General features: G+C 42.4%; 1 protein-coding gene across 2 annotated transcripts in view; it reads right to left on the reverse strand.

Annotated features, from left to right (window-relative positions):
* The window catches only part of LOC101610758 (ubiquinol-cytochrome-c reductase complex assembly factor 1), a 130,947-nt gene that overhangs the window by 99,496 nt on the left and 7,465 nt on the right, over positions 1-23,986 (reverse strand). For both annotated transcript variants that reach the window (XM_045157534.1, XM_045157535.1), the window contains exons 3-4: positions 9,886-9,981; positions 5,954-6,061 (exon numbers count right to left, since the gene is read on the reverse strand). In XM_045157534.1, coding sequence (XP_045013469.1) covers positions 5,954-6,061; positions 9,886-9,981 — 204 coding nt within the window. The remainder of the gene's footprint in view (positions 1-5,953; positions 6,062-9,885; positions 9,982-23,986) is intronic.

Genomic DNA, 23,986 nt, shown 5'->3' on the forward strand with positions numbered 1-23,986 from the left:
TTTCTCTGTCTGTCACTCTCAAATAAGTAAATAAACAAAAAATTTTTTAAAAATTACGTGTGTGTTTGTACACCCCTTTGAAACAAGATAAGCTTTGCAGGACTTCTTGCCTTGCTGCACATGAATGCCAAATGCTTGTAACTTTTTCGTTATCTTTGCATCTGCCTCATCCTGGCAGACTTTGGAAGCAAACACCTTTTACCACTGAGCTATCTTCTCAGCCCCTCATCACTCAGTTTATGTGGTACTGGATGTCAAACTTAAGGCTTCATGTATGCTAGACAGACAGTATCCACTAGCCATATCCCCAGCCCCAAAGTTAAAATTGTTCTTTTTTTGGCTTTTTGAGGAAGGGTCTTACTCTAGCCCAGGGAGACCTGGAATTTACTATGTCTTAGGCCAGCCTTGAATTGATAGATATCCTCCTACCTCATGTGCTGGGATCAAGAAAAAAAAAGGCACTTCTTACAAATTTAAATTTTTAACTAAAATTCCTTTAATTGCTTCTTTCTTTCTTTCAAGTTTTTCGAAGTAGGGTCTCACTATAGCCTAGGCTGACTAAATTTCACTATGTAGTCTCAGACTGGCCTCAAACTCATGGCGATCCTCCTACCTTTGCCTCCCCAGTGCTAAGATTAAAGGCATGTGCCACCACACCTAGCCAAACTATTCATTTCTTGACCCTTTTTTATTTTTTTTCTCCTACAGTTTTCCTTCAGGTCCTTTACAGTCAAAACTAATCACCTTTCCCTAGGGGAGACAAGAATTCAAGGTCCAAGTCTTTTCTTAGGAAAGTTGTTTTCCCCTACAAATATCCCCATGAAAAAGTGTTCATTACAAATAATGACCACTTGATTAGATTGGCCAGTGTATTTGTACAGTGTTCATACTGTGGGGATCAGAAACATTTTACAACTTCACTTTTCCTGTAGCCAAGCCTTTGTACTTGGGTGACCCATTTTCCTAGATAAGCCTCTAATGCAAGAAGACCCTGATGACCATCACAGAGGGCCTGGAAATAACTACTGAGATAAGCCTCTCTGAGAATCATGCATTCGTGTAAGTTAAGGAGGTAGGTGGACTAAATTCCCATCCAGTCAATATAAGTTGAGTGACTTGGGTGATTTCATGTTTACATCAATCTAACTATGGGAGATTTCATCATGCCACTCTCTAAGAAAGAAACACCTAGGCCGGCTCTCCCACCTGCTGATAAACTTGTGCCCTCCTACAAAATGAAAAATGAACACAGTAACAAGCTTATACTAATAGCTGTGTAAGAGTTACAAGGAGATTTTGTTACTTGAACCTCCTGTTCTATACTGGAATTCATATTGCAGCATTCTTGACTCATGGTCAACAATCTGGGCCCCCTTTCAAACAAGATCAATGACCTTGTAAAGCTAGCTACATATCCTATTGAAGGACTATTGTTGTTAGATTTATGCTTCATTATTGAATCTGCTTCATACAATATTCATTAAACATCACTCTGAGTAGGGGCTGGAGAGATGGCTCAGCAGTTTAAGGATGCTTGCTTACAAAGCCTAGCAGTCTGGGTTCAACTCCCCAATACCTACATAAAGCCAGATACACAAGGTGACATATGCATCTGGAGCTTGCCTGCAGTGGCAGGAGGCCCTGGCATGTCCATACTCATTCTCTCTTTGTCTGCTTCATTCTCTTTGTCTCTCTCACAAATAAATAAATTAAAAAAAGAAAGAAAGAAAAAGAAACATTACTTGGAGTATCTCAGCTAAGGTGTATTCACCCGCTGTTTTTTTCTTCATGCTTTCTCTTTTCCAGACTGACCATTCCTATCATCTTCAACCCTTCTTCACAAACACACGTGCATTCACAAGCACATACATCATACATACACACACAAAAGAGACACATACAAAATAACGAATAAAACAGTAATTTTTTCCCTCTATCATTTCTTTCATTTCAATTACATTTAAGTTTCAAATACACACCATAATCACAACTTTTTATTTCTTTGATAGAAAGAAAGGCCAAGGGTGGTTAGTTCATGTCTGGAATCTTAGCATTTGGAAGGCTGAGGCAGAGGACAGCATGCCCTACAGAGTAAGACCCTGACTCAAAATAATTTTTTTCAGTGAAAATAAAAATAAGGAGTTAAAGACATGGCTTATAGTCAAGGTGCTTGCCAGTAAAGCATAAGGACCCAGGTATGATGACCCCATACCCACATAAGCCAAATATACATGGTGGCACATGTGTTTGGAGTTCATTTGCAGCAGCTGGAGGCCATGGTTCTCCCAATCTCTCCTTCTCTTTCTCTCTCTGCTTCTTTCCCTCTCTCTTAAATAAATAAATAATAAACTATTTAAATAATAATAATAATAAAAGTAAGCCAGGCGTGGTAGTGCATGCCTTTAATCCCAGCACTCGGGAGGCAAAGGCAGGAGAATCACCATAAGTTCAAGGCCACCCTGAGACTACATGGTGAATCCTAGGTCAGCTTGAGTTAGAGTGAGACCCTACCTCGAAAACCCACAAAATAAAATATTGAAAAAATAAAAATAAGGGCTGGAGAGATGGCTCAATGGTTAAGTCATTGCCTGCAAAGTCTAACAACCCAGGTTCAATTTCCTAGTACCCACATAAAGTCCGATGCATAAAGTGGTACATGCATCTGCAGTTTGTTTGCAGTGGCTGTAGGCTCTGGCATGCCCATTCTCATTCATTCTCATTCTCTCTCTCTCCCTCCCTCCCTGCTTGTAAATAAACAAATAAAAAAAAAAAAAAAAACCAAGTATGGCGGCACATGTCTTTAATCCCAGCACTTGGAAGGCAGAGGTAGGAGAATCGCCGAGAGTTCAAGGCCACCCTGAGACTACCTAGTGAAGTCCAGGTCAGCCTGAGCTACAGTGAGACACTGCCTCAAATAAACAAAAAACAAGAAGGAAAAGAAAAAGAAAAACGAAACAAATGGGGGTGGGTTCTAGTTAATAACATTAACAAATATATAAATTATTTATCAATTCTTAAAGAATTCAGATGTAAAAAGAAACTAAATTTAGGGCTGGAGAGATGGCTTAACAGTTAAGGCATTTGCCTGCGAAGCCAAAAGACCTAGATGCAATTCCCTAGAAACCACCTAAGCCAGATGCACAAGGGGAACATGTGTCTGGAGTTTGTTTGCAGTGGCTAGAGGCCCTGGCATGCCCATTCTCACTCTGTCTCTCTTCTCTCTGCTTGCAAATAAGTAAATATATAAAAATTTTTAAAAAAGGGCTGGAGTGATTGTTCAGTGGTTAAGGGAATTGCCTGCAGAGCCTAACGACCTGAGTTTGATTCCCTAATACCCACATAAACCAGATGCACAAGCTGGCCCATATACCTGGAGTTCTTCTGCAGAGGCTGGAGGCCCTGGCATGCCCATTCCCTCTGTCTCTGTTTTCTCTGATTGCAAATAAATTTTAAAAAAAAATTAAAAAAAAAAAAACACCTAACTTTAGCTGGACATAGTGGCACACATCTTTAATCCCAGCACTTGGGAGATAGAGGTCACAGGATCTCTGTGAATTCAAGGTCACCCTGAGACTACACAGAGAATTCCAGGTTAGCCTGGGCTAGAGCAAGACCCTACCTCAAAAAACCAAAAAAAAAAAAAAGAAGAACACTAGCCTGAATGAGAAAAACTACTCTCTTGATGATTAAGGCAGGACTTGGGGGTCTCAAGAGTATCACTGTCAGTTAGCACCTGTATTCCTCTACACAGGTAAATGCCTTACCAACAAGATATTAGAAGCACAGTTTATGTTTCAGACTTCACATAAGAGAGATTATTTGCTGCCAAGAAAACTATGGTGAAGAGAAGCCATCATAAAAAGAAACTAAGGCTGGAGGAATAATTTAGTGGTTAAAGTGCTTGCCTGTGAAATCTAAGGACCCAGGTTCAACGTAAGCCAGATGCACAAGGTGGCACATGTGTCTGGAGTTCATTTGCAGTGGCTGGAAGTCCTAGCGTGTTTCCATTCTCTCTCTCTCTCTCTCTCTCTCTCTAGCAAATAAATAAAAATAATTTTTTTTAAAAAAAGGAGGGTCTGGAGATGGCTTAGCGGTTAAGGCATTTGCCTTCAAAGCCAAAGGATCTCAGTTCAACTCTCTAGGACACACATAAGCCAGATGCACAGGGGGGCACATGCATCTGGAGTTCCCTTGCAGTGGCTAGAGGTCCTGGTGTGCCCATTCGTTCTGTCTTTCTCTCTCTCAAGTAAATGAATAGAATATATTTAAAAAAAGAAAAAAGAAAAGTAAGCCAGGTGTAGTAGCACATGGCTTTAATCCCAGCACTTGGGAGGCAGAGTTAGGAGGATCACCATGAGTTCAAGGCCACCCTGAGACTACATAGGGAATTCCAGGTCAGCCTAGGCTAGAGTGAAATCCTACCTTGAAAAATCAAAAAAAGAAAAGAAAAAGAAACCAAGACAGGGTGTGGTGACACATGCCTTTAATCCCAGCACCTGGAAGGTAGAGGCAGGAGGATCTCTTGTGAGTTTGAGGCCACCCTGAGATTACATAGCCTGGAAAAAGAGAGAGAGAGAGAGAGAGAGAGAGAGAGAGAGAGAAACTGGTTATGGTACTGCATTCCTGTAATCATAGTATTTGGGAGGTAGAGGCAAGAAGATTGGGAGTTCAAGATTAGTCTGAGCTTGAGTGAGACCTTGCTTCAAAACAACAACAAAAAAATACTCTTCCACAATGACAAAGGAAAATGGTAGCAGCAATATATCTTAACTGGGCTGAGCAGATATGAACCGCTGTTTTATTACTATATACAGAGGACATTCATTTACTTATAGTGATTACACAGACCCTTTAAGGTGATACAGCTAGAAAACAACCCTCTATAATAAGATTTATATTAGGTCATGGGATTAATTTTAGTAAAAAGATGCTTATATATAAAATTTTACAATGACCTAGTGAAAATAATATAGGAAAAAGAATTTATCAGAAAGCACAGCTTCCTTAAGAATGCTGCCCATCAGAACATTCAACCCATCTGACCCTTTAGAACTCTGTATCTACAGAGTACAGCATGAAATGAGGTGAGAGCCTGTAAAGTCCAGTCTTACTGTCTGTCATACCTGTAACTGGATATACTTCTACAGAAATATGTCAGTATTGGGCTGGAGGAATAGCTTAGTGGTTAAGACGTTTGCCTGTAAAGCCAAAGGACCCAGGTTCAATTCCCCAGGACCCATGTCAGCCAGATGCACTAGAGGCACACGCATCTGGAGTTCATCTGTAGTAGCTGGAGGCCCTGGCATGCCCATTCTCTCTCTCCCTCTCCCTCTTTCTCTGTCAAAGAAATAAATAATAACTACAAAAAAAGTAAGCTGGGTGTGGTGGCACACGCCTTTAATCCCAGTACTCAGGAGGCAGAGGTCCTAAGGAGGATCGCTGTGAGTTCAAGGTCACCTTAGATTACATAGTGAATTCCAAGTCAGCCTGGACTAGAATGAGACCCTACCTCGAAAAACCAAAAAAATAAATAAAATAATTACAAAAAAATAAAAAGAAATATGTCAGTCTTGGGCTGGAGAGATGGCTTAGTGGTTAAGGCATTTGCCTGCAAAGTCAAAGGATTCCCCAGGACCCACGTAAGCCAGATGCACAAGATGGTGCATGAGTCTGGAGTTCGTTTACATGGGCTAAATGCCCTGGGGTGCCCATTCTTTCTCTATCTCCTTCTCTTTCTCAAATAAATATAATGAATAAAATAAAAAGAAATATGTCAGTCTTACATGTTGTAAAAATTATGACATGGAAGCAAAAGGCAGGAGGACATATTTTGAAGAGATTCTCAAAATAATAAACGAATTTCATAAAAACAAAGTACAAGCTGAAAAGAAAACCTCTTCTAAGAAAGAGAAAAGTAGCAAAGGGAAAGTAAGAAGAATTTAAAATACCTTACCCATTTACTGTATTTCAAAGGTCCTGTGAATCCCATGGCTTCTATTATCTTTGTAAAGGCACCAACCTTCTCTTCAACAGGCTGTGGGGAATCTTTGATGGCAGGAAGCTACATAACCAAAGACAAAGGAATCAAAATCAGTTGCAAATTTTTTCATTCCTTATTACTCCTAAGGACATTTTTATTGCTTAGATTTCTTTCACTTTGATTTATTTTTATTTATTTGAGAGAGAGGGAGAGAGAAAGAGAGAGAGGGAGAGAGAGAAAGAGGGAAAGAGACTGGGTACGCCAGGGCATCCAACCACTGCAAACAAACTCCACATGCAGGCACCACCTTATGCATCTGGCTTACATGCATCCTGGGGAATCAAACCTGGGTCCTTTGGCTTTGCAGGCAAGTACTTTAACTGCTAAGCCACCTCTCCAGCCCTCACTTTGACTATTTTTATTTTTTGGTCTCTCAAGGTAGGGTCTCACTCTAGCCCAGGCTGACCTGGAATTCACTACGGAGTCTCATGGTGGCCTCAAACTCACGGCATCCTCCTACCTCTGCCTCCCGAGTGCTGGGATTAAAATCATACGCCACCACGCCCAGCTTCCTCAGTTTGATTTTTAGAACTACTGTTTTGATTTATTTTATTCGTTTCTTCTGTTTTGTTTGTTTGTTTGTTTCAAGGTAGGGTATCACTCTAGCCCAGGCTGACCTGGAACTCAAGCTGTACTCCCAAACTGGCCTTGAACTCACAGCGACCCTCCTACCTCTGCCTTCTGAGTGCTAGGATTAAAGGTGTGCACTGCCTTCTGAACCTTTTTGTTGATTTTTGTTCTTTCCAGGTAGGGTCTTGTGCTAGTCCAGGCTGACCTAGAATTCACTATGTAGTCTCAGGCTGGCCTCCAAAGCACAGCAATCCTCCCTACCTCAGCTTTTCCTGTGCTGGGATTACAGGCGTGCACCAAAACACCTGGCTGATTTTTTTTTTTTCTAAGATTGTCTGTTTTATTTTGTTTTGGTACAGCGCTAAGGATAGAACCCATAGCCTCGCACTGCTAGAAAAGTGGTCTACAATGGTGCCACACTCCAAGCCCTCATCTACAATTTTTTTAAGACTTTTTTTCTTTTTTTCTGGTTTGTCGAGGTAGAGTCTTACTGTAGTCTAAGCTGACCTGGAGTTCACTATGTAGTTTCAGGGTGGCCTCAAACTCATGCTGATCCTCCTAACTCTGCCTCACGAGTGCTGGGATTAAAGGCGTGCGCCACCACACCCAGCATAGAAATTTTTATTTTTATTTATTTATTTGAGACAGAGAGAGGGAAAGATAGTGAGTGAGAATGGGCGGGCCTCTAGCCACTACAAACAAGCTCCAGACGCATGTGCTACCATGTGCATCTGGCTTACGTGGGACCTGAAGAATCGGACCTGGGTCCTTAGGCTTCATAGGCAAACACCTTAACCACTAAGCCATCTCTCCAGCCCTCATCTACAATTTTTAACTTTTGCTTTAAATTTTTATTAATTTTTTTTATTATAGAGAGAAAGAGAAAGAATTGGCACACCAGGACCTCAGCCACTGTAATTGAACCCCAGACACTGTGCCACCTAGTGGGCATTTGTGACCTTGTGCTTCCCTTACCTTGGTGCATCTGGGGAGTCATACATGGGTCCTTAGGCTTCGCAGGCAAGCACCTTAACAGCTAAGCCATCTCTCCAGCCCTAACTTCCATTTTTTTAAGGTATCATTATCACCTGAGGCAAACATATCTGGAATGCTTTCTAAGAGATTTCTTCTAAATTACAGAGTAAGACATACACACCTTATTGACCATATATGGTGTATGAACTCATGACTAGGACATTATAAACTTGGGGTATTACAATAAAAGTTCCCATGAAAAAGTATTTTTAAAAGTGAAGGGAGGCCAGGCATAGTGACCCACGCTCTGAGGCAGCAGCACTCTGAGGCAGAGTTAGGAGGATCGCTGAGAGTTAGAAGGCAGCCTGGAAAATCCAGGTAAGCCTGAGCTGAAGTCAGACCCTACCTGGAAAAAACTGAAAAAAGTAAAAATAAGCCAGGCATGGTGGCACACTCCTTTAATCCCAGCACTTGGAGGCAGAGGTAGGAGGATCCTCATGAGTTCAAGGCCACCCTGAGACTACACAGTGAATTCCAGGTCAGTCTGAGCTAGAGTGAGATCCTACCTTGGAAAACAAAACAAAACAACACCACCAAAAAAAAAAAAAAAAAAAAAAAAACCAGAAGGGGCTGGAGGGATGGCTTAATGATTAAGGCACTTGCCTGCAAAGCCAAAGGACTTAGGTTGAATTCCCCAGAACCCACATATGCCAGATGCACAAGGGGGCACATGCGTCTAGAGTTCATTTGCAGAGGCTGGAGGCCCTGGCAGCCCATTCTCTCTTTCCCTCTTTCTCTGTCAAATAAATAAATAAATAAATAAAAAGCCAGGCACACAAAATGGCACATGCATCTGGAGTTCATTTGCAGTGCCTAGAGAGGCCCTGGTGTGAGTATTCTCTCTCTCCTTCCCTCATTCCCTCCTTCCCTCTCTCTCTCTTTCTCTCTGCCACCACCCCAGGTAGGATGGAGCATGTCTTTAATCTCAGCACTGAGGAGACCAAGATAGGAAGATTGCTATGGGTTCAAGGCCAGTATGAGACTACAAAGTAAATTCCAGGTCAGCTAGACAGAGAGCCTACTCATAAAACAAAACAATCAAAGGGCTGGAGAGATAGCTCAGCATTTAAGGCACTTGCCTGCAGAGCCTTATGACCTGGGTTCAATTCCCAGTACCCACATAAAGCCAGATGCAAAAAGTGGCACATACATCTGGAGTTTGTTTACATAAAAGGGAGGAGGGCAGGAAGGGAAGGGGAAAGAGGAAGAGAAGGAAAGGAAAGGAAAGAAGGTGAAGGAAAAGAAGGGAGAAAAGGGCTCTGAAAATAAATTCCATAAATAAAGGAAACATGCTCTAATGCTAAGCTGAAAGGCTAACTATCCATCAAAAAATTCTCTCAATGTTAAATATGAATTTTCAATTCATACAAAATGCATAAAGAGAGCTAGAGAGATGGCTTAGTGGTTCAGCACTTACCTGTGAAGCCTAAGGACCCCGGTTCAAAGCTTGATTCCCCAGGACCCATTTAAGCCTGATGCACAAGGTGGCACAGCCATCTGGAGTTTGTTTGCAGTGCCTGGAGGCCCTGGCATACCCATTCTCTATCTATCTTATCTATCTGCCTCTTTCTCTGTCTGTGGCTCTCAAATAAGTAAAAATAAACAAAAACAATTTTTAATGCATAAAGACTGTTTTTCTCTACAGTACTGTCTAGATATGATAGTACATTGGAAGAAACAGAAAATAAGCTTGGAAGATTAGACTCAAATTTTCAGTTGGTTTGTCACTTACCATCATGAGGAATTCTGTACCTCCAACTCCCTGAGCCTCATGTTCTACCTCCACTTAAACTCCTTGCTCATGCAGCCAACACATTTGTTGAGATTCATATAAGAACATCTGTCTAGAGGGCTGGAGAAATGGCTTAGCAGTTAAAGACCCTTGCTTACAAAGCCTGATAGCCTGAGTCTGATTCTCCGGTACCCACATAAAACCAGATGCACAAAGTGGTACATGTATCTGGAGTTCATTTGCACTGGCAGGAAATCCTGGTGTGCCCATTGGCCTCCCTCCTGCTTGCAAATAAGTAAGTATATTTGAAAAGAAAAATAAGCCGGACATGGTGCACGCCTTTAATCCCAGTACTTGGGAGGCAGAGGTAGGAGAATCACGATGAGTTCGAGGACATCCTGAGACTACACAATGAACTCCAGGTCAGCCTGGGCTACAGTAAAACCCTACCTCAAAAAAAAAAAACAAACATCTGTCTAGAAGTAGTCTATAAGCAGAAAGTGCTCACCTTATCTGTGGTGTGGTACTTCCTCCTCTGCTGTAAGTCTGTACCAGGAATCCGTTCTGACCCCACACAGGTTCGGGAATGTTTCATCTGCAGCCACTGGCAGACAAACAGATGTAACAACGAGCATTTAGTAAGAGGGTTAATCTGAGCAGACCTGTGCTACTTGCATCTATTTAAGCTTTCTTAACCAAATTCCTACAAATGATCACCAAGGGGATCCAGTATGCATGTGGAATGGTGTCTGGTACACAGTAGGAGTTCAATAAATATCTATCACCGGGAGTGGTGGCACACACCTTTAATTCCAGCAGTTGGGAGGCAGAGGTAGGAGGACACCCTGAAACTACATAGGGAATTCCAGGTCAACCTGGACTAGAGTGAAACCCTACCTCAAAACCAAAAATAAATAAATAAATAAATAAATATCACATACTTGAAGGTGTGGGTATGGTGGCTTATGCCTGTAATCCCAGCACTTGGAAGGCTTAGGCAAGAAAACTGCCTGTGACTTTAGTACCAGCCTGAGCCACAAAAGAGTTCCAGGCCAGCCTCATCAACAGAATGAGCCCATGTCTCAAAAAACAAAATAGGGAGCTAGAGAGATAGCTTAGTAGTTAAGCACTTGCCTGTAAAGTCTAAGGACCCCGGTTCGAGGCTCAATTCCCCAGTACCCACGTAAGCCAGATGCACAAGGTAGTACATGCATCTGTAGTTTGTTTGCAGTGGCTGGAGGCCCTCATGTGCCCATTCTCTGTTTCTGCCTCTTTCTGTCTGTCGCTCTCAATAAATTAAAAAAAAAAAAAAGAACAAAACTAATTAATTAATTTACTCAAAGAAATTAAGAAGATTCAGGGTCTGGAAAGGTGGGCACTTGTGTGGAAAGCCTACAGGCCAAGTAACCCATGTAAGCTGGATGCAAAAAAGAAAAAAGAAAAAAAAAGTGGTGCATGTGTCTAGATTTTGTTTGCAGTGTCTGGAGGAACTGGTACACCCATTCTCTCTCTCTCTCTCAAATAAATAAACAGGGATGGAGCGATGGCTTAGCAGTTAAGGTGCTTGCCTACAAAGCCAAAGCATCCAGGTTTGATTCCCCAGGACCCACATAAGCCAGATAGCACATGCATCTGGAGTTCCTTAGCGGTGGCTAGAGGGCCCGACAAGCCTATTCCCCCCCCCCCCACCTCTCTCTCCCACTCGCTCTCTCTCTCAAATAATAAATAAAAGTAATTTTTTAATTTATTTATTAGAGGCAGAGAGAGAGAGAATGGGCACTTCAGGGCCTCTAGCCACTGCAAACGATCTCCATATGCGTGCACCACAATGTGCATCTGGCTAACATGGGACCTGGAGAATCAAACCTGGGTCCTTAGGCTTCACTGGCAAGTGCCTTAACTGCTAAGCCATCTCTCTAGCCAAACAATAAGAGTTTAAAATAAATAAATAAAAACTATTTTTGAAAAAGAGTGAAGACTGAAGGACGGAATCCATAGTTACTCCTGCTAGCAGGTGCTCTGAACTAAATCCTCAAAATCTGATCTAGTTTTTGTTAAGAGTCAGGCCCCGGCTATGTTGTCCAGACCATGCTACCACACTTATATAACATTGTTGTTGTTGTTTTGGGTGTGTACAGCACGTGTGATATGTGTGATGTGTGCACATGTGTGTGCAGATACATGTGCCCTGTCCTCCATTATTCATCTGCCTATTTCTTTGGGTTTGATCTCCTGTGTCACAAAAGAAAGAGGAAGATGGGAGGTGAAAACACAAAGTGGGGATGGAAAAGAAGGGAAAGGATGAATGAATTATGTTTAAGAATCTACTTTCCAAATTTCCAGTAATGGCCGGGAGTGGTGGTGCACGCCTTTAATCCCAGCACTCGGGAGGCCAAGGTAGGAGGATCACCATGAGTTCGAGGCCACCCTGAGACTCCATAGTCAGCCAGGTCAGCCTGGGCCAGAGTGAGATCCTACCTCAGAAAAAAAGAAAAAAAAAAAAAAGTATGTTTTATTGGTTTTACAATTAAAAAAGGATTAGAAGGAATAGGAAGAGGGTTAGTCCTTCAATTCCAGTTTATTCCAAGAGATGGAACAAGTGGAATGAAAATGATTTTTTTCTTTAATCTTAATGAAGGGGAAAAGTAAAATTTCTAATTATAGACCATTCATATTTATATTTTTACCAAACAAGAATACTGGTCAATCCCAGAGACACTTATGCTTTAATTCTCAAGCATCAAGCAGGCCTTGTGAAATACAGACTAAACACAAAACAACTCCCATCACATCACATAATCAATATAATGATCTATTTACAACACAAAACACTTTTCACTGAACCCCTTCTTTCCAACTAGTAGCCCCTCTTCTGCTTTGGGATTTTTTTTATTTTTTGTTTGTTTACAAAGGATCTGGAGATCTAAACTTAATAGCAGGTCCCACCAGACCCTCATGCTTATGCACGAAGCACACAACTACTGAACCATCTTTCCAGGCCCCTCTTCTACTTGTTTGCTTGTTTTTCAAGGTAAGGTCTTACTCCAGCCCAGGCTGACCTGGAATTTACTATGTGGTTCCAGGCTGGTCCCAAAGTCACAGCAATCTTTATACCTCTGCCTCCTGAGTACCCCTCTTCTATTTTGATGCCCCTTTCCTGTTTTGTTTTGTTTTTTTGTTGTTGTTTGTTTTGCCATGCACCATCATTAACAACATGTTGAAGAGCCTAGTATTGTGCAGATAACTACAGCTGCTCCAAGGTCATGAATGCAACAGCCACTTCATGTCCAGAAGATAGCATTCCAAAGCACACCTCTCCATCCTTTGCCTCTTATATTCTTTCTGCCACCTCGTGTGCAGTGTTCCTTGGAGAGAAAACACACTTGTTCAAAGGACACAACTAAGTGTAGTTTCAACATGCTGTGCTTTAGGGTGAGTTCTCTTTTGTTAGATTCTGTGATCTTTCTCTTTCCCCACTGCTCCAGGGTGACCCCTGGATTCTTTCTACTACACTGAACCAAAGTATACAGTGCCAAGGACAACACCTAGTCTTCCCATACCTCTGCTTATCTATAAATAAAACAATTACCGCTTGTACCAACCACTCTTGCCCTTGCTTCCCTCAAAAAAGACCCTTAAAGGCCTCAATTTTAATCAGCTTAAACTGGACACAAATAAATTTTAAGAAAAAAAATTTCCCTGAAATTCTCAAACGTTATGAACAGAGAGACCTTCTCTAACCATTAAGCTGAAGTGGTTCTTTCCATCCCATTATCCTCTAACAGTATCCCACTCATTTCCCTCATGGAACACATTATTATGTATAAGCATATTTATTTATGGACTTGCTTATTTTCAGTCACCACTGTCAGAAAGATAAGGGTAGGGCTGGAGAGATGGCTCAGCGGTTAAGGTGTTTGCCTACAAAGCATAGTAACCAGAGTTCAATTCCCCAGATGCACAAAGTGGTATACGCATCTGGAGCTCATTTGCAGTGGCACAACCGTTCTGTCTGTCTCTCTTTTCTCTATCTCTCTGTGACTACAAACAAACCAAAAAAAGGTAACTGTAAGAACTAGATGTATCACCACAATCAAGTAGAGTGCATTACACATGGGAAATGCTCAAATATTGTTGATTCAAAAAACCTCGCCAGGCGTGGTAGTGCACGCCTTTAGTCCCAGCACTTGGGTGGCAGCAGTAGGAGGACTGTCATGAATTCAAGGCCACCCTGAGACAACCTGGTGAATTCAAAGTCAGACTTGGCTAGAGTGAAACCCTACCTCAAAAAACAAAAACCAAACAAACAAAATCTCACACTAGCCCAGGCTAACCTGGAATTCACTGTCGTCTCAGGGTGGCCTCAAACTCACAGCAATCCTACCTCTGCCTCCTGAGTGCTGGGATTAAAGGTGTGCACCACTACACCCGACAAGGTTTCTTTCTTTTTTTGCAGGGTCTCACTCTCCAGGCTGACCTGGAGTTCACTATGTAGTCTCAGGATGGGCTTGAACTCACAGTGATCCTCCTACCTCTGCCTCCCAAGTACTGGGATTAAAGGCGTATAGTACCACATGCGGCTTATAATGTTTATTTCTCATTGTGTCTTCCCTGTCATTGATCACACATACATCAGCCTGCACTAGAGTGAGATCCTACCTCAGAAAAACCCAAAAGGAAAAGCAAAACAAAACCAAAAGAAAAGATGGAAGTTTGTATGGCTTGTAAGACTCAACAAATGTAGGCATATATCTCAACAAAAGAGAATATATGTGTTCACCAAAACACATGAAGACTGTTCACAGCAGCACTATTCATAAACACACCCAAAAAGAAATAATACAAATGTCCATCAAGATTAGATGAATGTCACCAAAAAAAAAAAAGATAAGCTGAATGAATTGTGGTATACTCATAATAAGTCCTCTGTGACAGGGCTGGGGAGGTGGCTCACCAGTTGAAGGGGCTTGCTGCAAAGCCTGTCTGCTCAGATGTAATTCCCAAGTACCCATATGTGGTAGTTTGAATGTATGGCTCCATAATATTCAGGCATTACAAATTTTTTTTTATTATTTGCAAGCACAGAAAGAAAGAGAGAAGAGAGACAGACAATGGGCACATCAGGGCTGCAGACACCAGATGCATGCACCACTTATGTGTATCTAGTTTTATGTGAGTGTGCTGGGGAATCGAGCCCAGGTTGTTAGGTTTTGCAGGCAAACACATTAAGTACTGAGCCCTCTCTAGGCCCTATGACTCAGGAATATTTCTAAAAATACTTTTAATTTTTATTTATTTGAGAGAGAGAGACAGAAAGAGATAGAGAAATAGGTAGGTAGAGAGAGAAAGAAAAAGAAATGGGCATACCAGGGACTCCAGCCACTGCAGATGTGTGTGCCCTCTTGTGCATCTGGCTTACGTGGGATCCTGGGGAATCAAACCTGGGTCCTTTAACTTTATAGGCAAGCAAGCACCTTAACCACTATGCCATCTCTCCAGCCCTCAGGCATTTTTGATTAAACTTCCTACATGACAAGCCAGGCATGGTACTCCTAGAAGGAGATGGGACTCGGGGCAAGATGGGAAGCAGAGACAGGAGAGTCCTCAGAGGCTTGAGAGCTGAGAAGCGTGGGGAACAGAACAGCGAACACTGAGAGTCTGCACATCAAACAAGGTGGAAACTGAGGACCAGCACCCAGTGTTGTCCTCCAACCTTTACATGCATGCCATGCCATTCAGGTACCTGCCCACACACATATACATGTACACCTCATACACACACACACACACACACACACACATCATACACACAATTTTTTAAAAAAATCAGCTGGTATGGTGGCACACACCTTTGATCCCAGCACTTGAGAGGCAGAGGTAGAAGGATAGCTGTGAGTTCACAGAGTTCACACCACTTTGAGACTACTGAGTGAATCCCAGGTCAGCCTGGGATAGAGTAAAACCCTACCTTGGGGGGAAAAAAAAAAAAGGGCCAGGCATGGACATGAGAGATGGCTTAGCAGTTCAGGTGCTTGCCTGCAAAGCCTAAGAATGCAAGTTCAAATCTCCAGGTCCCACATAGCCAAATGCACAGTAATGTAAGCATGCAATATTGCACATGTGCATAAGGGGGCACATGCGTCTGGAGTTCATTCACAGTGGCTGAAAGGCCCTTATGCACCCATTCTCTATCTCTCTCTCTCTCTGCCTCTTTCTCTCTCTCAGTAATAAAATAATAAAAGATATATATTTTTAAAAATAAAAAAATAGTCAGACATGGTGGCACATGCCTTAAATCCCAGCACTTTGGGGGGGGGGGGTTGGGGGAAAGGGGCAGAGATAGGAGGATTGCCATGAGTTTGAGGCTATTCCAAGACTACATAATAAATTCCTTGTCAGCCTGTACTAGACTGAGACCCTACCTTGAAAGAACAAAACAAAATTGTTTTTAATGTCTTATGTAAGACAAATAAAAGTATGTACTACCTTATATGCATGGGACAAATAACATTATGCACAATATACATAGTTAAAATTATTGTTAACTATAATAGGTGTAAGTTAAAGTCAAGAAATAGTTTATTAAGAATATCAACTTTGAGGGCTGGAGAGATGGCTTAGCAGTTAAGCCTGTGAAGCCTAATGACCCTGGTTCAAGGCTCAATTCCCCAGGACCCACGTTAGCCAGATGCACAAGGGGGCAGTGGCTGGAGCAAGCCCATTCTCCCTCTGTCTGTCTGTTTGTCTGTCTCTCTCTCTCTCTCTGCCTCTTTCTTTCTCTGCCACTTTTAAATAAATAAATAACAATAAACCAAGAAGAAGAAAAAAAAAAAGAATATCAACTTTGAGCCAGGCGTGGTGGTGCATGCCTTTAATCCCAGCACTTGGGAGGCAGAGGTAGGAGGATCACCGTGAGTTCAAGGCCACCCTGAGACTACATAATGAATTCCAGGTTAGCCTGGGCTACAGTGAGACCTTACCTAAAAACAAACAAACAAACAAGAAAGAAAACAAGAGTATCAACTTTGGGTATTGATGGTGGGACTACAGCCTCTTTCTTGAATTATTTTTGGAGAATTTGCTTCTTGTTTTTGGTCTGAAGGCACCTACTTGCAAAGCCTGCCAGTCCTGGTTTGATTGCCCAGAACCCATATAAAGCCAGAAGCACAAAGGGGCAAATGCACCTTGAGTTTGTGTGGCAGTGGCAAGAGCCCTTGGCATTCCCATTCTCTCTACTATCTGTCTGTCTGTCTATCTCTCAAGCCAATCAATAAAAATATTAAAAATAAATACTATGTGATGAATTCCCCGTACAAAAACAGGAAAATACTACCCTGGACTTAATAAGTTTACTACAAAGAACACAAACGACAGTTGGAGCTATGTCTTAGCAGTTAAGGCACTTGCCTGCAAAGTCTAAGAACTCATGTTTGAATCACCAGGTCTCACATGAGCCAGATGCACTGTGACGCAAGTTCACAATGTTGTACAAGGCACAAGGGGGTGCATTTGCCTGGAGTTCATTCACAGCAGCTGAAGGTCCTAGAGTGCCCATTCTCTCTCTCTCTTTCTCTCTCAAAATAAATTTTAAAAATTTTTTTAAAAGAACAAATGAGCTGGGCATGGTGGCACATGCCTTTAATCCCAGTTCTTGGGAGGCAAAGGTATGAGAACCATGGAGAGTTTAAGGACACCCTGAGACTACATAGTAAATTCTAGGTCATCCTGAGCTAGAGTGAAACCCTGCCTCAAACAAATTAAAAAAATAAATTAATTAAATTAAAACAAAAAACAGGGCTGGAGAGATGGCTTAGAGGTTAAGGAGCTTGCCTGCAAAGCCTAAGGATCCAGGTTCGAGTCTTCAGGTCCCACATAAGCCAGATGCACAAGGTGGCGCATGCATCTGGAGTTCATTTGCAGTGTCTATAGGCCATTGCGTGCCCATTCTTTCTCTCTCTATGTCTCTAATAAATAAAAAGAAACTTAAAATAAAAGGCGGGGGGAAGGGATTATAGCTCAGTGGTAGAGCATATAACTGCAAAAAAAAAAAAAAAAAGAACAAATGAATCTCTAAAACAAAGCTGAATGATGACAAACACAAAACACTATGAACTAGATGTTTAAACAAAATAATCTAAGATATGTTCCAAATAATGTTTGGCCAAGTATAGTGGTGCATGCCTTTAATCCCAACACATGGGAGGCAGAGGTAGGAGGATTGCTGTGAGATGAAGGTCAGCCTAGAATTACAAAGTGAGTTCTAAGACAGCCTGGACAATAAGGAGACCCTAGCTTGAAGAAAAAAAGAAGCCAGGCTTGGTGGCGCACGCTTTTAATACCAGCACTTGGGAGGCAGAGGTAGGAGGATCACCGTGAGTTCGAGGCCACCCTGAGACTACAGAGTTAATTCCAGGTCAGTCTAGACCAGAGTGAGAACCTACCTCAAAAAAAAAAAAAAGAAGAAGAACTAGTAATAGGGTGTGGTGGCGCACATCTTTAATCCAAGCACTTGGGAGACAGAGGCAGGAAGATCACCATGAGTTCAAAACCACCCTGAGACTACAGAGTGAACTCCAGGTTAGCCTGGATTAGAGTGAAACCCTACCTGGGGGGGAGGGGGAGAAGAGAGAGAGAAGAAAAAGAAAACTAAAGCCTGCAGTTAAAGACTGGTTAGGGGCAGTGACAAGAAGGGATTAGGGAGGCTTCTGAGTCCTGATCTAGTTCTTGACCTAGATGCTGGGTATGTTTACTTTGTAATGAGTCATTGAGCTTTACACTTACGATTTGTGCCTTCCCCCTGACCCTATCTTTGGTATTTTCGAGATAGGGTCTCACTCTAGCCAAAGCTGACCTGCAACTCACACTGTAGTTCCAGGCTGGCCTTGAACTCAGTGATCCTCCAACCTCTGCCTCCCAAGTGCTGGGACTAAAGGCGTGTACCACCATGCCCAGCTTCTACTTTTTTTAAATTTATTTACTTTTTGGGTTTTTTTTTTTTTTTTACAGTAAGATCTTACTCTAACCCAGGCTGACTTGGCAGTCAATCTATAGTCACAAACAGTGATTCTCCTACTTCTGCGATTCAAGTGCTAAGAAGGAAGGCATGTATCACTGATGCCCAGCCTGTATATTAATATCTCAATAAAATGTATAAATTGAGTAAAAATTTAAAATGAGCAGTCTAGAAAATAGAAATTTAGAAACAGCCAGGTGTAGTGGTATATGCCTTTAATCCTAGCACTTAGGAGGCTGGGTTAGGAGGATATCTGTGAGTTTAAGGCCAGTCTGAGACTAGGGATCCAAGTCAGCATGGGCTAGCATGATACCCTACCTTGGAAATAAAAACCAAAAAAAAATTTAAAGAGGGGAAGAGAAAAAACTTAGAAACAGAGAATAATGGCCTGGAATCATTAGAAAATACATTCTAGAAGATGATGGGATAGAGAAGAAGGCAGGTGAAAGAGAACAGGGTCAGATACTTGGACCCAAGCTGCAGCTCTGCCTGTCTCATGTATGTTTTGAGAACCAAATAGAATAATGTATGTAAGAGAAGTGTACAGTACATAATTTAAATGTACAGACTTCTAATCTCTTTTGTACATAGGCCCTTGATAAAAGGAATGTAAGGGCTGGAGAGATGGTTTAGCAGTTAAAGGCACTGATTGCAAAGCTGACAGCCTGGGTTCAGTTACCCAGAACCCACACAAAGCTAGCTGCACAAAATGGCAAATGCGGCTAGAGTCTGTTTGCAGGCAGGAGGCCCAGGTGCACCCATTTTCTCTTTCTCTTTCCCTCCCTCTCTCTCTCTCTCTCTCTCTCTCTCTCTCTCTCTCTCTCTCTCTCCTCCCTCCCTCCCTCCTTCCCCTTGCAAATAAAAAAAAAATACTTAGAAAAAAGGAATGTAAGCGCCGTGTGGTGGTGCATGCTGTTAATCTCAGCACTCAGGAGGCAAAGGATTGCCACGAGTTCAAGGCAGCCCTGATACTTCAGAGTGAATTCCAGGTCAGCCAGGGCTACATACAGCAAGACCCGGCCACAAAAAAAAAAAAAAAAAAAAAAAAAGAGGAAGGAAACTTTTTTTTAAATTTTACTTATTTTTTTTGCAAGCACAGAGAGAGAGACTGAGAATGGACGTGACAGGGCCCACTGCCACTGCAAATAAATTCCAGAGACATATGCCACTTTGTGCATCTGGCTTTATACTGGTACTGGGGAATCGAACTCGGGCTGTCAGGGTATGTAAGAGCCTTTAACCACTGAGCCATCTCTCTAGCCCTCAGCTTGTTTTTAATATCTTATGCATTTATTTATTTGAGAGACAGAGAAAGAAAAATGGACATGCTAGGGCCTCCAGCCACTGCAAATGAATGCCTATACCACCTTGTGCATCTGGCTTTATGTGAGTACTAGAAAACCAAACCTGGGTTCACAGGCTTCACAAGCAAGTGCCTTAACTGCTAAGCCACCTCTTCAGCCCTCAACTTGTTTTTTTGGTTCCAAAAAGGTTCTGAGGGTTGGGGATGCATCTCACCTGATGGAGTACTTGCCTAGCATACATAAAGGTACATACATGAGGATGTTCCATCCTCAGCAATGTGTAAACCAGGTGTGGTGGTAAAGAACTGTAATCCCAGTGCTCCTGAGGAGGCAGGAGGATCAGAAGCTCAAGGTCATCCTTGGCTACATTGTAAATGAGGCCAGCTGGGATACATGACCTTAAAAAAAAAAAAAAAAAGAAAGAAAGAAAAAGGGTTCTGAAAGTGAAGAGGCTTCCTTGACTCCTTGATATGGCGAGAGAGGAGAAGCAGGAGGGCCAGAAGCTTCATTCAGGTAAACTATAAGCTCCCTCAGGGCACAGCCCGTCTGGTGCTGCTTTTATTCTCTGCCCAGTGCTCACCACCATTCTGGGCACAGAATCGGCACTCAATAAAAAGTAGGTGGATTCTTTTTTCTAGTTTGTTCAAACAGAAGGACAACCTGGAAAACCTCCAAAAAAAAGAACCACAGGAATGATCAAAAGGATAAATAAAAGGTCCTACTAGAAAGGTTAAAATGAATTGAAGCTGTTTAGCTTGGAGAAAGGACAACTGAAGAATTAAGGAGTAACTTAGAATAACACTGAGCTGGAGAAAATCGCAGAGATCTTCTAGCCCAACCTTTTCATTTCACAGATGAAGACACTAAAACCAAGGGAAAAGTTGCAGCTTAGTGAAGGTACCTTAGGACTTTTTTCTTTTAAATCTTGCTTTATATAGTGAGAAAAAATGTACCCAAGTAGTATGAACATAAATAGCAATGAAGGGGGCGGGGCGTGGTAGCACATGCCTTTAATCCCAGCACTCGGGAGTCAGAGGTAGGAGGATTGCTGTGATTTCAAGGACAGCCTGAGACTACTTAGTTAATTCCAGGTCAGCCTGGGCTAGAACGAGACCCTACCTCAAAAAAAAAAAAAAACAATGAAGGAGTTGAAGGAAGTTTAATGGCACTTGCTTGTAAAACCTGATGACCAGGGTTCAATTCCCAGTACCTACATTAAGCCAAATGCACAAAGTGGTGCATGTATCTGGAGTTTGTTTGCAATGGCAAGATGCCCTGGTGTACAAGTATTCTCTCTCTGTCAAGTAAATAAATAAAAATGTTAAATATAAATAAATAAATAGCAATAAAAGCTGTGCTTACAAGTTACTAAAGATATATAATATGGGGCTGAAGAGATGGCTTAGCAGTTAAGGCACTTGCCTGCAAAGCCAAAGGACCCACCAGGTTCAATTCCCCTGGACCCACGTTAGCCAGATGCACAAGGTGGCTCATGCCTCTGAAGTTCATTTGCGGTGGCTGGATGCCCTGGCATGCCCATTCTGTTTCTCTCCATCTGCCTCTTCCTCTCTTTCTATCTCTCTCCCAAATAAATAAATCAATAATTTTTTTTTTTTTTTTTTTTTTTGGTTTTTTGAGGTTGGGTCTCACTCTAGCTCAGGCTGACCTAGAATTCACTATGTAGTCTCAGAGTGGCCTCAAACTCTTGGCAATTCTCCTACCTCTGCCTACCAAGTGCTGGGATTAAAGGCATGCACCACCACACCCAGCAATAAAAAAAAATTTTTTTTTAAAGATCTACAATATACCTGGTACACAGCACCCAGATTCTGATTTGCATTGTTCCTTTTTTGCAAAGCTTGGAATCAAACACCAGGCCCTGCACAAGCTAAGCAAGTGCTCTACCACTGAGCTATACCACAGCCCACAAATCTTAATTTTGAAATAACATTCTCCAATAAAAGGGATGAGACCCTGAGACTACATAGTAAATTCCAGGTCAGGTCAGCCTGGGCGAGAGCGACCTCCAAACCCCACCCCCGCCCCCAGCAAAAAAAAAGAAAAGAAAAGAAATGAGAGTTTCATGGGGAAATAACTGAACCCAGGGATAAAGCAAAGAAAACACATGGACCCCAAATTAGTTTATGGTGTGAAAAAACAAAGGAAAGTTCAAAAAAGGAATGGAAGCAGAACGTGGTGGCGCACGCCTTTAATCCCAGCACTCGGGAGGCATAGGTAGGAGGATGAATGTGAGTTCAAGACCACCCTGAGATTACACAGTGAATTCCAGGTCAGCCTGGGTTAGAGTGAGATCCTACCTCGAAAAACAAAAGAGAAAAAGGAATGGAACCATGTAGAAAGGAACTTGAAGGCATTCCCAATAGCAAAATCAGGGATAATCTGACCAACAAAATAAAGAATTAGAAAATGAATTATAATAAACCAAGCACGACGCTATAGGCCTTTAGTCGCAATACATGGAAGGCTGAGGTAGGAGGATCATGGTAAGCCAGCCTAGGGTTATAGAGTGAGTTCCAAGTCAGCCTGGGCTATAGTGAGACCCTACCTCAAAAGAGAGGAAGGGAGGGAGGGGGAAGGAGAGAGGGAGGGAGGGAAGGAAATATAGTATGACTCACGGAAGAACATACATACTTCATGAGCTCATCTGACAAAAGTAAGTAGTAGGACTGTACCAGGCATGGTGGCGCACACCTTTAATCCCAGCACTTAGGAGACCAAGGTAGGCGAGTTCTAGACCACCTGAGACTACAGAGTGAATTTCAAGTTAGCATGAACTAGAGTGAGACCCTACCTCAAAAAGCAAAAACAAGCCAGTAAACTAGAAAGGGGATGAAGAGGGAATAGAAAGGGAGCAGCTGGGGGTGGGGGACTAAATAGGATGGTATTTTATATATGTAAGTAGAAGAACAGATTAATGGGGAAAAGGCCTGAGTGAGGTCAGGGGAAGAGACTGATGAGTAAAGGAAAGGTAGAGGGAGGGCTAATCAAAATCTAAGAAGATATAAATAAGTCATATGGAAACCTACTTTTTTGGACAATGGAACACTCAGAAGCCATAGACTATTACCAGAAATTTTTCAGTGCCAGGGATGGGATGAATTGTTGGCCAGGGAGGTCCTTCATGTGCCCAAAACATTAAAGGCCATTGCCAAGGCCTTTGGTTTCCCACCAGGAATAGATGATAAAACCCTATTTCTAAAAACTCCACACACTGGGGCTGCAAGGTCACTAAGAAACCCTGCTGAAGCTGAGCTGATAACCTCCTCTGTGTAGAACAAGCTGACAGAAAGTTGGGAAAGGCCACGTTGCATGTTGTTCGATGGGAGAGAAATCACCAGTGGAGATACTCAACAGTGGATAGTATAAGCCTTATATTTGGCCAGCCAGTCCAAATGAGCCAATGGGTGCAATACTGGCATGTCTGTTATGGGGGAAACCATCTGCTCTTTTTATTTATTTTTTAAATTATTTTATTTCATTTGCAAAAAGAGAAAGAGATTCAGAGGAGACAGACAGAAAGAGAATGGATGCACCAGGGCCTTTAGCCACTGCAAACGAACTCCAGATACATGTGCCCCCTCGTGTATCTGGCTTATGTGGGTACTGGGGAATTGAACCTCGGTCTTTTGGCTTCACAGGCAAGCACCTTAAGCACTAAGCCACCTCTCCAGCGACCCCCCCCCCACCATTGGACTGAGGCCCGCTCCATGGGAGGGAACACATCCCAGATACTGAAAATCTACAACAGGGGTAGTCATGAGCCCTAGGGGTGTGTCTGCTGGTATCTGACTAAATGTATATATTATGTTCACCAAACTGCCCAGTAAGCACTTGTCTTAATGTTCATACCCATATATTAATGCTACTCTCACTTTTAGTTAGAGAAGCTTCTCTTTTCAGAAGGCAGCGAGCTTGGGACGACTCAGAAGGCACCACAATGCTGATGAGTGACAGAGGAGTGCTCAGCACTGCAATATCTCTATCACACCTTCCAAGGCTCAGGGTCCATTGTGGAAGAGGTGGTGGAAAGAATGTAAGAGCCAAAGGAAGGGTAGGACTCCTTACAACATCTCCTCCAGACACAAAATGGCCTGGATATGCATGACCTCACAATGCCTGACACTACCTACACAAGACCATCATAATAGGAGGAAAAGATCATGACATCAAAATAAAAGAAAGGCTGACTCAGAGGAGGAGGGGATATGATGGAGAGTGGAGTTTCAAAGGGGAAAGAGGGGGGATGGAGGGAATTACCATGGGATATTGTT

The sequence above is a fragment of the Jaculus jaculus genome, chromosome 8, assembly GCF_020740685.1.
Source record: "Jaculus jaculus isolate mJacJac1 chromosome 8, mJacJac1.mat.Y.cur, whole genome shotgun sequence".
Classification (NCBI taxonomy): domain Eukaryota; kingdom Metazoa; phylum Chordata; class Mammalia; order Rodentia; family Dipodidae; genus Jaculus; species Jaculus jaculus.